Raw genomic sequence first — 16,121 nt, 5'->3', positions numbered from 1 at the left:
ACTCAAGAATATTAGAGTTTGGAGACGTCTTATATGTGTTAAGAGATTGCACAACAATAGAATTTATATTAGGTCCGATAAACGAGATTTATTGGTTACCCTAAAAAAATAATGAGATTATTTTTATCACTCTTCTTATGATAAAGTGTCTGTGATAAGAGGTTAAACTCCTTTTTAGAAAAAGGATTCCATCTTAAAAAAAAGTGGGAGTAATTACTTTTATTAGAATTGTTTACCACTCAATAGAGGATATACTTTCTCCTGAAAGTATAAAAGGTTTTATCGTCAAACTAACTTTTCGAAAAAGTAGCCTATTTGTATAATGATACAATTCTATAAAGATAGATCTAATGGTTACTTAGATTTTTTTATAATCATATTCAATAAGAATTGTCCTTAAAATAAAATTATGCACTATTGTAGTGGGAGATTTCATGTTTTGAGAAAATATGATATTTATTATACACTAGGTATATTTTACAAAAAAGTCAAGCACATATGCTCAAAAGCTAAGGTGTTTAAAGTCAAAAGAGTTTTGATAAACACAAACGTGCATTGAAAAATTATACACATCATTGATTGGCTCTAGTGCAAGTGAGAGATTATTGAGATAACAGTATGCCCAAGATCCAATGTATCATGATTGGCTCTCGTGCAAGTGATAGATTGTTGGGAATAAGTAGTATGACCACAATCCTATCAATTATGTGTCAAATAATTTGTTATTGTTATTATCTTAAAATTTTAATATAATAAGGTACTTGATTAGATTTAGAGATTTATCATTGTGATAGTGATCATAATATTGAGAGATAAATATTTTATAATTTAATCTAAATTGTTCTTGGTCATAGGATTATTAAAAAAGACATTAATAATCCGAAAAAATCAATATATATATATAATGGTCTTCGTTGGATAAAGATTAATAGATCTCATTTATTAAATTATATATATAGATGGAGCATATAGAGATATGACCATTGAACTGACTCACTTTGAGAATTCCTAATTGTTATAATTACTATATATTTGTCAATAGGATATTCTCAAGATGAACATAGTAAGAGAATTTCCTTTGACCTGCGACTGTCATAGTAATTGACAATGTATTTATTATACTTTGATTCCGGACACCTAATACCCTAGGATGCTAGTTAAAAGGATATTGGGTATAATTTAAATACTTGTAGAATTAATTATTAGTCAATAAGGAATCCGTCAACTCTCGGTAAAGAGTTTGAGCTCTATGATTATAATGACTGAGATGAATAAAACCTTGGCCAAGGAGATTGAATGAATGAAGAAATGAGTTTTTTAGGTCATTTACAGTTCATTATAATAATGGTAACAAGTTAGAGTTTAACAATTAAACCATACTCTAAGGGTTAACCAAGAGCTGGAAAGATAGAAGGAACTATACTTTGTTCTTTTAAGGTTCTTAGTAAAAATATATTACTTCATACTATCGGGTTGTTGAGGAGTGTTGCTAGACACCAACCTTGATTAGTAAATTTAGTATGACTAATTTACTACCCGCTTAGTATTGAATCTATGGGGTCACACACTAACGAGTGTTCTAATCTTTGCTGTAGAATTATTTAATTATTATTTTGATTTGATCAAATAAATAATTATATTAATTCAAATGGAATATTATTATATTCTTTGCTAGCACCAAGAATATAATAATAATATTATAATTGAGAATATTAAATGAGATTTGAGAATAATTAGTTATTCTATTTCTGAATTTGAATTATAAATTTGGATGAGATCCAAATCGATTTTGTTTCAAATTGAGTTATGATATGATTCATCAATTTGAAGGATTCAGATTTAGAATTTTAAGATATGATTTAAATTTGAATTGAGATTCAAATTTAAATTAGTAACAAATCTCATACTATATATATGTATGTTAAGAGTAGAGGAATGTGACGGTGATGAGAATAAAATACAAGGGTTTTATTCCTTTACCTCTACGCATATAAATGTATGTGAGCCTAATTCTTGGAGAAGAATTTTATGGTGTGCAAAGAGTTGCAAGAGGTTTCTCAATTTGGATCAGATGTCCATTGGTCAAGGAATTGGCAGCAAATGTTGGTCTCGGTGTGGATATGCATAGAGTCTTCGTACAATCGAAGAATAAAGTTTTTACTAAAGCGTCTAAAGGTATCAAGATCTGATCTATATGTTTATTATTGGAATAAAGTTTAAGCACAAAATAGATCTTTAGGATTACTTTATTACTTCCGCTATGTGTTATGAACAACATGGTAATCCTGTAGTGGTATCAGAGCTTTGGCTTTTTGTGTTTAAATTCCTATTCATATTTTCTTTAAATTTGTGAATTAATAGGATTAATTCAAAAAAAATTTTAAGCATTCGATGCAGTTATTTCCATTGAGATGGTTTTCTAATAAATTAATAGTTAATTTATTTTAATTATTTAATTGTGATTAAATCATCATTTTTTTAATATAAAAGTTATATTTATAATCAGATAGTTTGTTTGATTTTATTTATATATTAAATTTTATTGTGATTTTGATCACAATAAAAGGAATAAGATGCAAAATATCATTTGTTTGTTTCTTATATATATATATATATATATATATATATATATATATATATATATATATATATATATATATATATATATATATATATATATATAAGTGTATATATAAAGGTCAATGATATCTTCATTTTCTTCCTTAGAACGGAATTGAACATTTTCCACATCCAAAGATCTTACGATCATTGGGGTACTTAATGGAATGACTAATCCATATAAAATCTCTTCAAGATCTTTTCTGTGTATGTTGTTTGATGAATAAAGACCGCATTTTTTGTATGCTCGATCTGCAGGCCGAGACAAAATTTAGTCTTTCCAAGATCTTTCATCTCAAACTCTTCTTTTTTGTTGGAATCTTTTCAGGAGTTCCAATGATATTTAAATCATCAACGTACATAGCAATTATAATGAATCCAGATGCAAATTTTTTTATGAAAACACACGGGCAGATATCATCATTCTTAAATCCGTTTTTGGCCAGATACTCAATAAGACGATTATACCACATTCGTCCAGATTGCTTTAAACTATATAAAGATCTTTACAATTTGACTGAGTATAACCATTGCGAATATTCATTGGATGGTTTAGATATCTTTAGTCCTTCAGGGACTTTCATATAGATATCACGATCTAATGAGCCGTATAAGTAAGCTGTTACCACATCCATTAAATGCATATGCATTTTATGATATGTAGATAAACTGACTAAATAACGCAATGTTATTGCATCCACTACAGGGGAATACGTTTCTTCATAATCTATACCGGGCCTTTGTGAAAAACCTTGTGCTACAAGTCGAGCTTTGTAGCGTACAACTTCATTTTTCTCATTTCGTTTTCTCACAAATACCCATCGGTATCCAACAGGTTTTACATCTTATGGTGTATGGACTACAGGTCCAAAGACTTCACGTTTTGCAAGTGAGTCTAACTCAACCTTCATGGCTTCTTTCCATTTTGGCAAATCATTTCTTTGTCGACATTCTTCGAATGATCTTGGCTCAAGATCCTTACTTTCATGCATGATACTTAATGCCACATTATATGAAAATATTTTATTGAAAATTGTCTTATTTTGGTTCCATTTCTCTCTTGTAAAGACATAATTTATCGAGATCTCGTCATTTTCACAATTTTCAGGTACCTGAACGTCCTCTGGCGTTAAAACTATATCAGAATTTTGGACAACTGCAGGTGTCTTTACTATGTATTTTTCAACAGGAATAGTATTTACCTCTTTTCTTTTTTGAGGATTTTTGTCTTTGGAACCGACAGGCTTGCCACGCTTCTGGCGTGAATTTGCTTCGGTGCCAATTTGTTCGATTGGGACATCAACTCGAATTGGAGCATTTTCAGCTGGTATATAGGATTTAGTTATCCTCTTTGTATCAGAAAATGCATCAAGCAATTCATTTGCTATCATTTGTAAATGTATAATCTTTTGAACATCTAATTCACATTGCCTTGATCGAGGATCCAAATGCATCAAAGATGATGCTTTCTAATTAAGTTCCTTTTCAGGAAGCTTATTCTCTCCCCCTAATGTTGGAAATTTTGATTCATCAAAATGACAATCCGCAAATCGGGCTTTAAATACATCTCTAGTTTGTATCTCAAGATACCTCACTATAGAGGAAGAATTATATCCAACATATATCCCCAATTTTCTTTGGGGTCCCATTTTGGTGCGAGAAGGTGGTGTAATGGGAACATATATCGCACACCCAAATATCCTTAAATGGGAAATATTTGGCTGCTGGGCAAAAGCTAATTGCATAACTCGTTGGCCTCAAATGAATAAGTGTTGTGACATGTAAAATAGCATGCCCCCAAGTTGAGGTTCGGAGATTTATTCTCATAAGTAAGGGTCTAGCAATTAATTGGAGGCATTTAATAAGTGATTCTGCTAACCCATTTTGTGTGTGAACATAAGCTACTGGATGTTCAACACTTATTCCATTAGCCATACAATAAGCATCAAATGCTTGGGAAGAAAATTCACCAGCATTATCAAGACGAATTGCTTTGATTGGATTTTCTGAAAAATATGTTTTTAATCGAATAATTTGAGTCAGAAATCTCGCAAACGCCAGGTTGCGAGAAGACAATAAGCACACATTTGACCATCTCGAAGATGCGTCTATTAGGACCATAAAATATCTAAAAGATCCACATAGTGGATGAATAGGCCCATATATATCGCCTTGAATCCTTTCTAGGAATTCAGGGGGCTAAAATCCAATCTTTACTGGTGATGGCCTTAAAATTAACTTCCCCTGAGAACATGCAGCATAACAAATTTCACTAGATTTAAGAATCTTTTGGTTTTTTAGTGAATGTCCATAGGAGTTTTCAATAATTCTCCTCATCATGGTTGTTCCCGGATGACCTAATCGGTCGTGCCAAGTTATGAATTCATTTGGGCTAGTAAACTTCTGGTTTACAATGGCATGTGATTCAATTGCACTAATCTTGGTTAATATAACCCAGATGAACGTGAGGGTAACTTTTCTAATATAACCTTTTTATTTAAATCATGAGTTGTGATACATAAGTACTCATGATTTCCCTAATTCATTGTCTCAATATGATATCCATTTCGGCGAATATCTTTGAAACTCAATAAGTTTCTTATAGACTTAGTAGACAATAGTGCATTATTTATTATGAATTTTGTTCCTCTAGAAAACAAAATTATAGCTCTTCCGGAGCCTTCTATCACATTGCCTGAGTCAATAATAGTATTAACATATTCTTCTTTTGGCACAAGATGGGTAAAATATATATTACTTTTGAGAATGGTGTGCGAACTTGCACTATCCGAAAAGTATACATCTTCATTATATGTCCTTGCCATTCTCTTCAAAGACAAATAATAATAATAAAATGAGTAAAAGTATATGCACAGTAAAATTATATTCTTAATTGAAATCGTTTTTCTAAGAAGTACAGTACATAGTATCATATACTAAAAATTTTTGTTATTATTATCTTGGCACGTTCAGTAATTTTGAAATTCATAAATATAAATATTTTATCAAACATTATTTATATATATCACACTTGAAATTCAAATGCATAAAACTTAACAAGAAGTTTCTTACATTATTTATTCATATGAATACTTAACAAACACACACATTAAACTATTCCATCATTGATCAAATGGTCAATATTTCCTTCAAGATTCTCAAAGAAATCAGATACATCATAATGAGTGGTAAAATTTTCAACATCATTTGAAACAAAATTTGTTTCCTTTTCTTTATCGTCTTTTTTCAAAGATGCTTGATAAAGATCGACTAGGTGCCTTGGGGGTACGTCAGGTACGTGACCAATGACTCTTTCCACTACAACGGAAACATTTATCCTCAATTGATTTAGTTTGCCCATTATTTCATTCTTTATCCCACTTTTGGTGAAATCCTTTCTTGTGAACGTAATTCTTTTTCCTTCCATAATTTTTCTTGTTACCAAAACCTTGACATTTACCTCTTCTAGGGTAATGATTTGCCGCATTTGCTTCAGGAAATGGGGCGGTGCCAGTTGGGCGCGCTTCATGATTTCCTAAGAGTAATTCATTATTGCGTTCAGCAACAAGAAGGCAAAAAATTAGCTCAGAATATTTTTTAAATCCTTTCTCTCGATACTGCTGCTGCAAGTAGGGGTGTACATGGGCCGGGTCACATCGGGTTTGGCTTAATCCAAACCCGACCCGAAATATAGACCGAGCCTAACTTTTACACCCTAACTCAATCCTAGACCCGATGAAAGCTACGCACCTTCGGGCCGGGTAAAAATCGGGTAAAAACCAGGTCTTTAGCATGTAAAAATCACCTAATCTCCAATCATTATTTCACAATTCACATAGTAAAATTCACTTAAAAAAATATAACTAGAACCAACCTTTCTCTAAAATTAAAGCATAACCATAATCAATACTAATATTGTCTAATAACACCAAATATTTAAATCAATACAAATAACACAATATTATGCATTAGTTTAAAGTCTTAGACATTTTTAACATAAAACATTAACTTATAATCTTATAATGACTAATAACACAAAATATTAAGGTTTACAATATTTAAATTCTACATAAGAATAACCATCGTCTATCACTAATAACACAAATATTAATTGTGTATGATGACCGAGCCACCGGGCCGAGTTCGGGTGACCCGAATATGGCCTGGACCCGACCCGAAATAATGACTGGGTCTATTTTTGAGACCCTTACCCGACCCTAGACCCGATGAAATCACACTAAATTAGCCCCTAAAGTGTTTGGAGCCGGGCCGGGTCGGGTCGGGCCATGTACACCCCTAGCTGCAGGAGCACATTCGAGGCATGGAAGGTTGAGAAAGTTTTCTCTAACATATCGTGTTTGAGGAAGTATCACCGTCTTTTAATGATTGTACCTTTCTTCAAGGTCCTTCCAAAGATCTGCAAGATCTTTTAATGTGAGATATTCATTTTTCAGTCAAGATGACGACAAACGAAAATCATGGCTTTAGCTTTATCCTTCTGAGATGTATTATTTTCAGCCTTAATGGTATCTCAAAGATCCATTGAATCAAGATGGATTTTAACATCTAGTATCCATGATAAATAATCGTTTCCAAATATATCAAGAACATTAAATTCAAGATGAAAGAATTTCGACATAATAGAAATTTGTTACCTGGAGTCTTTCTAAAATTTGATCAGAGTCTCGTACTGATAACGTGTTGTAAAATAACTAAATAAATAAGGAAGAGATACAAATATAAAATAAAGAAATATAAAAGAGAAGAGTGAGTTAGCAGTATAAGAGAGGGAGAAAATTATACGGCCTCATATCATGTCCTATTTATACATGCATGAAATGTTTATTTTTCAACTTTCATTTAATGTGATTCTCTTGGAAATGGACATCCACATCCTCCATTTTTATCAAAACAATAAAAAAGGTTTTTTTTTTTAAATCAATCCAAAATCGGAAGAAAAATCTTTGATTCATGATCTATCTCTTTTGGCATTATCATAAAATATAAATCACGAATCAAGAGTTTATTAAATCATATAACAATTACACCTCAAGGCACAACAACAACAACACACGAACAGCAGGCTCACAAGATTAACCAACCACTCCTTATTTCAAATGGCATATGTTCCCCTTTCTTTCTAATCCATCGATCAAAAAAAAATAGAAGTAATCATCAACTGCTCCATTCTACCTACAGGAACCATTCAAGCCACTATGTACGTCACCGCATACCTTATCATATTGACTCTATCATACCCCTTTTTTTTATTTGAGAAAAACCCAAATCAGCCCCTGACAATTATCTCGAAAGACAATGAGGCCCCTGACAAAAAAAAAACCCCAACTCAGTCCCTGACAAAAAAAAAACTCAACCCGGCCCCTGACAATTACCTCGAAAGGACAACGAGGCCCCTGTGCCAAAAAAAAATTAATGTTATTTTTTTTGGCACAGGGACTAATCAGTCCCAAAAAAAAATTATTAGGGACCCGATTGGGTGTTTTTTTTTCTTGGGGACCTCGTTGTCCTTTCGAGATAATTGTCAAAGGCCGGATGGGGTATTCACTCTTTTTATTTTCATTCTAGGATTTTCAATCTTAAATGTTCATGTAACAATACTCTAAACAATATAACTTTTAAGTCAAAATGGATCATGATGGAAAATATACATTTTTTGGCTATGAGAAAAATTCGCGAGAAGACCTAAAACAAATAAGAAATGCAATAGCTAGGCATATGGTGAAGAGGTTTCCTAACTAGCATTTTGGTAATATAGTTGATAGCTAAGAAACCAGAAACCACCCTAATTTGAACCAAAAGGATGTTTGTCCAATTTCGAAATAATACCTTGTTTAGAAAAATAATAATGACAAAAATAAAACCTTATACAACAGCATAAAATATCTATACCTTAGAATAACCCTACCATTATTTTCACATAAATTAATGTTTGCCATAAACACATGCAATCAATCTAGTGAATGAAAAACGGTGTGCTCAACATGTTTGAGAACTGAGACTTTTGTTAAGAAACTATAGTTGTACAAGGTGCCATGGTAATCTAAACTATATATTTGAGTCTTAAGATGAGGTTTCAACAGGAGTATCAGGGTTTGCTCCCCATTCTGTCCAAGATCCATCGTAAACCGGAACATCAATTTTTCCGAGTCGGTGAAGACCCTACAAAAAAAACTTTTTACTTTAATAAACATAATACATTGAAATTTTAAATTTTATAATTTTTTCTATAAATAATGTTTTAATTGGTAACATTAACATGCCAACGAGCTATAGCCTAGATGACATAGTCTTCCCATACTCACCTAGAAATATATATATTTTTTGAATAATATAAAAAGATTTTGTTTAATGAATATTAGAGAAGACTAAAATCTGAATATTCAAATTAATATGAAAAATTCATGTAATTTCCAGAGACTCCTGTTTTAATATCAAGAAACTAAAGAAACATCAACCTACAGCTATATCAAGTTATATTTTATTTTACTTTGTTCTTTTACTCCTACTTGAAGATATTAAACCATGTCCAAATGCAAAATGGAAGCAAAGTACCCGTTAGTTATATCCTCTATAATTCATGTTTTTAATGAAATCAGCAATATCCGATTCATAGTCGTAGTAAACTTTAGGCATATTCATCTTCCAAAGCAAAGAACACACTCAATTCATTTAAACGAGAGATGTACCAATGCGAGAATGCAAGCAGTTACGCCTGTTCCACAAGAAGTAATGATAGGGCTTTCCAATGAGATGCCTGTAAAGGAATTGGAAAATATATACAAGTATCAAAAACAAAGGAAGTAAACTAACTTCAACATTATAAATATCCATCAACATAGGTTTAGTCGTACCAGCTTGTTCAAATCGCTTCTTAAGTTCATCTGCTGGTAACAATGCTTGTGAACCATCTAGCAACTACAGGCAAAGAACTGATATATGTGTATGCATGCATTGAAAAATTCTAAATGCTGTAAAAGCTTTAACATATAATGTTTAGAACTACATAGAGTTGGTAAAAGCAGTTTTTTTTTTTCTGTTTAAAACCAAAAAATATACATGTGTGTGCATTTTACTACCTTCTTTCCCATTCCCAATACAATACGATAACAATGCAAATACCCGTTTTTATAAGAATGCAACAGTTTAACAAACACGAAGCAGCTTCTTTATACTTGCAATTTAGAAAAGTGGGTAGCCAGATATTTAGCAGAGGATAGTGCTATAAGTAAAAAATTTAGGTTGCGTTTGGTTTGCATTTTCATTTTCTGTTTTTATTTTCAGTGTTTTTCTATTTTCAGAATTTTTTTGGCAAAAAAACAGAAAAGAAGACTTTATTGTTTTCACTCTTTCTTTCACAAAATCCAGATAACAGAAAATACTAAAAATAAAAATAGAAAATGAACACAAACCAAATGAACCATAATTTGGTTTAGTGGGTAAATCACAACAAAATCGACATGACAATATGCTGTACCTGGGGAAATGGAATGCACTTGCTGCCAGGTACATGACCACTTCGGATTCCCTTTCTCGGTTCTGGTGCAGCTCCATCAAACCTGCCAAACGATAAAATTTCCATAAATACAAGACACATATCAGGAACAGAATCCCTAAGCTAGTAAACTTTTGTTCACTCAAAAAAAGAAAGCTACTAATCCATGGAAAGAAAGTGAACTATGGGGTAAGAAATTTATACACAAGAAAATATTCAGTGGGAGGATGTTGAAACCTCAAAATACTAAAGTTCATGTTAGGAGGGGAAATTAAACACCCAAGATCATTCAGATTATATTATATTAAATATTTAAAACTGTAATACTTGCTTGTTGAGATAATAAGCAACTATTTCACACATGAAACACATGCTTCTAAACAATTAAATGTTCTCAATTAGTTAATAGTTATTCAGCTTCACAAAACCTGACATGTTAACAAATTTGACATGTTGATAATGAAAGATTAATTGACTTTTATCAATCCTTGCAAGATTAATGAACAAGAAACAACCACCATTACAAAATGAGTATCTTTTATGTTTCCTTTTAAAAAGTTGAAATGATATAGAACCAGATTCACATTGAGGTTCCAATTGGCAGATTTAAAAATTACTCTTTTTGCTAAATCAGCTCATTACTTCAGGACTTACATAAAGGCTTATGGATCATTGTTAATAATAATAGTAATAATCACAAAACAGATTGCAGTTTATCAACATACATTTTATTTTGTCTTGAAAGTGCCAACATATAGTTATCCACTACATGCGTGCAAATACATGAAATCATGCAAAAAGTATACAAACTGTCTGGAGGATATATGAAGTACCTGGCCTGTGATCGAGCATCAATGTGTTGGTGACTCTTTTCTTCAACATTTCTCTTAACCTGAAAGGCGAGAGAAGAAAAAAAGAAATAAGGAAACATTTAAAGCATTACAATTTCTCTCATAGTTGATATAATATTTGATTACTGCATGTATTGTGGGCTATCTGTAGGTTTATTTATGGTAAAAAGTTCATTTTAATCTAACAAAGATGTCAATTTATCAAACATCTTTGCTATATTCAGACCTTGGCTTCATAAGCAATCAATAATGATATTTTTAAAAAAAAATCTAACTAATTTTGGGCTCTCTAGGATGCAACCTTCCAAAATTTCCACAAGCAAGAATATTACCAACATGATTTAAATAATTGCATAAGTGATTAAATCAGTTTGAACATCCAATTTCTAAAATGGAATGATCGTATTATAATTCATTTACTTATTTTCACAGACGATGTATATAATGCAACCAACCTGATCAAGTGTCCACACAAGATGAGGCTGAAACTTTGTTTGGAAAGTGATTGGGCCAACCTAGTAACAAAACATACATATAAGAAGCGACCATAAAAACAAAATGAATGTGTTCACATTATGACATTACACGTTTACTACATGTAAAAGAAAGGCAGTCAAAAGAAAAAATACAAATACATTATCACATTAAAATACATGGACAAATTCCAAACTTACTGCTTGCCCATGATACACTTTTTCAATAGCCTCACTAGCAGCGCTAGCCTTAAGGATAGCATCACTAGAGGCGCTGGATTCAACATCGTAACCCGATGCACGCCATCTTGGCAAGCCACCATCTAAAACCCAAATCCTATTGTGGCCAAATACCCGGAACATCCTTGAATAAGCAAAAGAAGAGGAAACAGGTATTAGTTAAAGAAGATAGCGAAATCAGTTACTACATGATCCATTAATAATATATTGTTCATAAACAACCAGCATGGCTCACCACCAAACACGAGCAGCACTAAATAGTCCTTTTCCATCATAAACAACCAAATCATCTTTGTTCTCTATGCCAAGAGCAGAAACAGCGGCAGCAAAAGCTTCCTCTGACGGCAACATGTGTGGCAACTAATCAAAAAAATAAGAGTGGAGCTTTAAATATTAGTCATAATGTAAAATGTAATAGCGTTGACTGACAATATGCATGATGTCACACATTGATAAGACACATGCATAAACATGTAGTCTGATCTGATAAACTCACTTTTGTAGTTTGATCTGATATTCCATCAACATCAAAGAAAAGGGCCCCAGGAATATGAGCAACCTGTTGGATGTGGCATTACACAAATTACACATGATTGGGAAGCTAGGATACAAAAACCAAAGAAGTAAGTAATTGTAGAAGATACATTCAAATGATGCCACGTACTCTGCAACAGAATTTCAAAGTTCAAGAATGCAAATCCTGAGAAATCATGTCCATACCTGATATTCTTGGATTGGGTTCCTCTGTTCATCCGGCATGTACCACGATGCATCCAACACCTTAAATCAAATACACAAGATAAGCCTTAGTTCTTGAATGGATAACGTAATTAAAATGAAACTATGGAACCATTTCTGAAGATGTACCCTTCAGACAGTGTATATGGAGCTAGGAAGTTTTGAAGAAGTTGAAATAGCATATTCAGTTTATGCAAAGAACCAAGAACTGACTATACAATTCATCAAATTTTAATACATGCCATAAATACACATACTGTATGGTGTAACGAGATTCTTAAACCTAATACATCAAGATCACACAAGTTTTTGGATCTTTAGTCAATAATTTGCCAATAACAAAGTAATAATTAATGCATGCCATCAATAAAGAGCTATTTCGGTTTTTTTTTTTTTTCCACATGTGATCAAATTAATGAATGCAGAACTTTCCTTGTCTGCCATTTCTGGGGTATGCAAAACACACATGCAGGAATGGATAAAATAAAGGCAGCCAGCCCAGTACACAAGCATCGCGCATTAACGCAGGGTCCAGGAAAGGTCCGCATATACACAATCTAACCTGATAATTACATCAGTGGTTGTTTCCACGGAGGAAGCAACAACCTTAGAAATATAGAGTTTAAAATTCCGTAAGATCACTGCCAAGCAAGCAATAAAGAAGACTAAGCAAGTACCTTCACATAAGGATCCTTAAGGTTATCATAAAGCCAATCGACAGAAACAACTGGTTCATTTGTTGATACAGATCTTGTGGATTTTGCTTCTGCGGAGAAAGCCATACAACGAATCCAACCAGTTGTTTTTGGGTTATGAACTGTATAGGTTTTCACAGTTCCGTTAAATAGCAGCCGCTTCTGCACCTAGAAGAGAAAATATACAATAAATAGTTCAGCTCACTACCATAATATCTTTTTTCTGTTTCTAATTAATAGAAACATAAAAATCATCGAGGTCAAAAGGATAATACGGTAATAACTTAGTGAGTTACCTTCATCAATATTTTTATTTTCTGTTTATGCTAAAATAAACGATGAACTTAAAGAGAGTTTAGATTGAAAAGGGAAGAGTTCTGTACAAGATAACATTTGTGAAATTGCTTCTTTTAAACTTTTCATGCATTATAATAACATCAGAATCAATTGTGTGTATCAGTGATTCCCTCATACAACCAATGAACACAAATGTAATTATATAGAGAAAACCAAAACTTGTATTAGAATTGATGATACCTCACAGGTGCAAAAGAGAAACGATAAATCCTGCTAATTCAAAATTTCTGCCACATACAATGAATTTTCCTTAAATGTTATGTAACTGCAACCAAATGCTACTGTGACTGAAATTTTAAACAAGGAGGACCAATTTCCTAGTGCAAAAACTATAATCAAAAACAACAAAAAGATGTTTCAATTCAGTTAATTAGTCAGATAATATCCTTTGACTAAGAACTAGCAAGAAAAGAAACCAAAACCAGAGCCAGTTTGTTATGAATTTGACTTGCTGATAGCACTTCAGTTGACACAGTTAAAAAAAAAATTAATCAACGGAAACTGATGTTATATGAAACTCATTTCTTTTTGGAAATTACCACACGGAACAAGAAACAAACACCTTTCTAGCAACACAACCCAATTCCACACACACAAAATTTCTAAACTTTATCGAGACAATCGCATACCACAGAAGGCCAGAACAAGAAAACAACAATAACCTCATGAAAGCATCCAGCGAGAGAGCGCCAATTTTCTTAGATATAAAAAAAATGGAAAAAACGAACAAGCAATCGAGAACGTGAATTAAAATAAGAATTATGATACTTACAGTGGATAAGGAAGAGAGAATCTGTGACGTTTGAGGTGGGAAAGTGGCGGAAGGGTGAATCAAGCGAGCACTCAAGAGTGCCCTTCTCAAAAGGGTTGAAGCCATTTTGATGAATGAAATTGACACAATATAACTAGTAAGAGGTTGCAAAGGCTAAAAGCCAAAGCTCGTGTGTGTGTCTCTCTCTCTCTCACCGTCACACACTCTCTTTCTCTCTCTTGAGTGTCTCTAGCTCAATGGGCCATTGCCACTATACGACGACCATGCTAATTATTAGTAGTAAAAACTAAAAAGTCCCTAAATTAACACGGTTTATAGAAATTGGATTATTTCTTAAAAGATAACATTAAATCGGGTTTTAATATATTAAAAGCAATTAAAAGCAAATATAATTTTTCATACAAAATTAATACTCAACCAAAGACAACTTTAAAGGATTTTTTATTTAAACTAATTAAATATATTATTTATCAAAATTCATAATGCAGAAAATATTTATTAATATATATAATTTTATACATCTTAGATGTGTTCAAATACACATTAATACGTATTTTGGATACTCGGTCACCAGGATATGATTCAACAAAAACTATACCTTTGCAAAATGCATTCGGAATAAGGCACAAAGTAAAAACCAAATATTCAGTACTCAGGATATATACGTAAAAGAAATTGGATCACAATTATGGTGACAAACGGACCTAAATTTGTTGAGCTCGTTAGCGTAATTTGCCAAAAAAGGTAGACTGAATTGAAAAATTGAGACCGCCACACATTAAAAATTCGTCTAACTTGCACCACTTAAACCGTGAGTTTTGGTGGGTATTGGCGGGGTGGGGCAGGCTTTCTCGTCGGATTTAAGATTTTTTGAAAATGTTCTAATTTAATGTTTTGGATTATGCTTTACTTTTGATTGATTATGTTATAAACTTGTAGATGTTTAATTATATATTTTGGACAATATTTATTTTATTTTGGACAATGTTGGTTTTATTATTTTGTTTCAAAAAACTTGGTTTATGATTATATTTATTACATATTTATAATTATAAAGATTTTAATGTTTGTGAATTTAGAAAATATAATTTTTTATGTATTTAGAAATTATAAATTTATTAAAACAGTTGTGAAATTATATATATTATTTAATACTTTTTTGGTAATTTATATTATTTAATATTTAATAGTAAAAAAAAAAGAGATTTGGCAGGCTTGGCCAGCCAGCCCGCCAGCTCGCTGTTAAGTGGGGTGGGTGAAATTTCAAGACCGCCTCATTAGGCGGGACGGGGTGGGCTAGCCCGCCAAAGGACAGGTTTTTGGCGGAACGGGACAGGCTTTCCCATTTGCCACCCATTCAAAATATCCGAAATATATACAAACGACTATATATGATGAGTGTAAACCCCGAAAAATTAGTGAATAATTAATTAATAAATTAAATTTTAATAAAAGAAATTAGAAATGCAAATTTTATAGTAAAATAAGACAGAGCTCATTAAAACGAGAATTTTGACACTAATTTAAAAAAATTTGGCCCAAAATTAGGCCGAACAGACCGAACTGGGCGAACTGGGCCCAAGACCCAACTCAACCCATTAACTTTAATGAACCACAGCTTCCCCCTTTCTCCTTCTTCTTCATTTACGCTGCACAACAAGGAAAGAAGTGGGGAAAAAGCTTTCAACCCTAACCTTGTGAACAAAATATCTCCTCTCTCCGAGCTCCAATCACCGCACCCCGCACTGTTTGCGACCACGGGACCACTGCGTCGGGATCTAGAAATCTACCGGAATAATTTCATAGGTAAGCGTCATTTTCACTCCAGTTTCTCTACCCCCTTGAATTTCAAAAATTAGTAAG

At 32.4% G+C, this 16,121-nt stretch overlaps 1 protein-coding gene across 3 annotated transcripts; it reads right to left on the bottom strand.

Moving 5' to 3' along the window:
* Window positions 1–8,530: 8,530 nt before the first annotated feature.
* Window positions 8,531–14,521, bottom strand: LOC112703388 (thiosulfate/3-mercaptopyruvate sulfurtransferase 1, mitochondrial). 3 transcript variants are annotated; one of them, XM_025754809.3, is made up of 12 exons: window positions 14,259–14,521; window positions 13,112–13,297; window positions 12,417–12,476; window positions 12,193–12,255; window positions 11,932–12,056; window positions 11,658–11,820; window positions 11,439–11,498; window positions 10,966–11,024; window positions 10,115–10,196; window positions 9,492–9,555; window positions 9,327–9,394; window positions 8,531–8,799 (listed from the first exon to the last, which is right to left on the bottom strand). In XM_025754809.3, the coding sequence occupies exons 1-12, from the start codon at window positions 14,361–14,363 to the stop codon at window positions 8,701–8,703; spliced, it is 1,134 nt and encodes a 377-aa protein (XP_025610594.1). In that variant the 5' UTR covers window positions 14,364–14,521; the 3' UTR covers window positions 8,531–8,700. The 3 variants fall into 3 exon arrangements, with proteins under 3 accessions (XP_025610594.1, XP_025610595.1, XP_072055712.1); XM_025754810.3 differs by lacking the exon at window positions 14,259–14,521 and adding an exon at window positions 14,116–14,250; XM_072199611.1 differs by lacking the exon at window positions 14,259–14,521 and adding an exon at window positions 14,149–14,234.
* Between the last annotated feature and the right edge of the window lie 1,600 nt (window positions 14,522–16,121).

The sequence above is a fragment of the Arachis hypogaea genome, chromosome 7 (genome assembly GCF_003086295.3).
Source record: "Arachis hypogaea cultivar Tifrunner chromosome 7, arahy.Tifrunner.gnm2.J5K5, whole genome shotgun sequence".
In the NCBI taxonomy this organism is placed as follows: Eukaryota; Viridiplantae; Streptophyta; class Magnoliopsida; order Fabales; family Fabaceae; genus Arachis; species Arachis hypogaea.
The sequence above is the reverse complement of the archived record's forward strand: the minus strand, read 5'-3'. Positions and strand labels throughout refer to the sequence as shown.

Bases quoted from the DNA above. Each gene is read 5' to 3' on its own strand.
- LOC112703388 (XM_025754809.3), bottom strand. From the start codon at position 14,363: ATGGCTTCAACCCTTTTGAGAAGGGCACTCTTGAGTGCTCGCTTGATT. The intron at 11,821-11,931 runs GTGAGCCATGCT...TGCTTATTCAAG, and splicing joins AGTGCTGCTCGTGTTTGGTG to GATGTTCCGGGTATTTGGCC. The intron at 11,499-11,657 runs GTAAGTTTGGAA...TTTTGTTACTAG, and splicing joins AAGTGTATCATGGGCAAGCA to GTTGGCCCAATCACTTTCCA.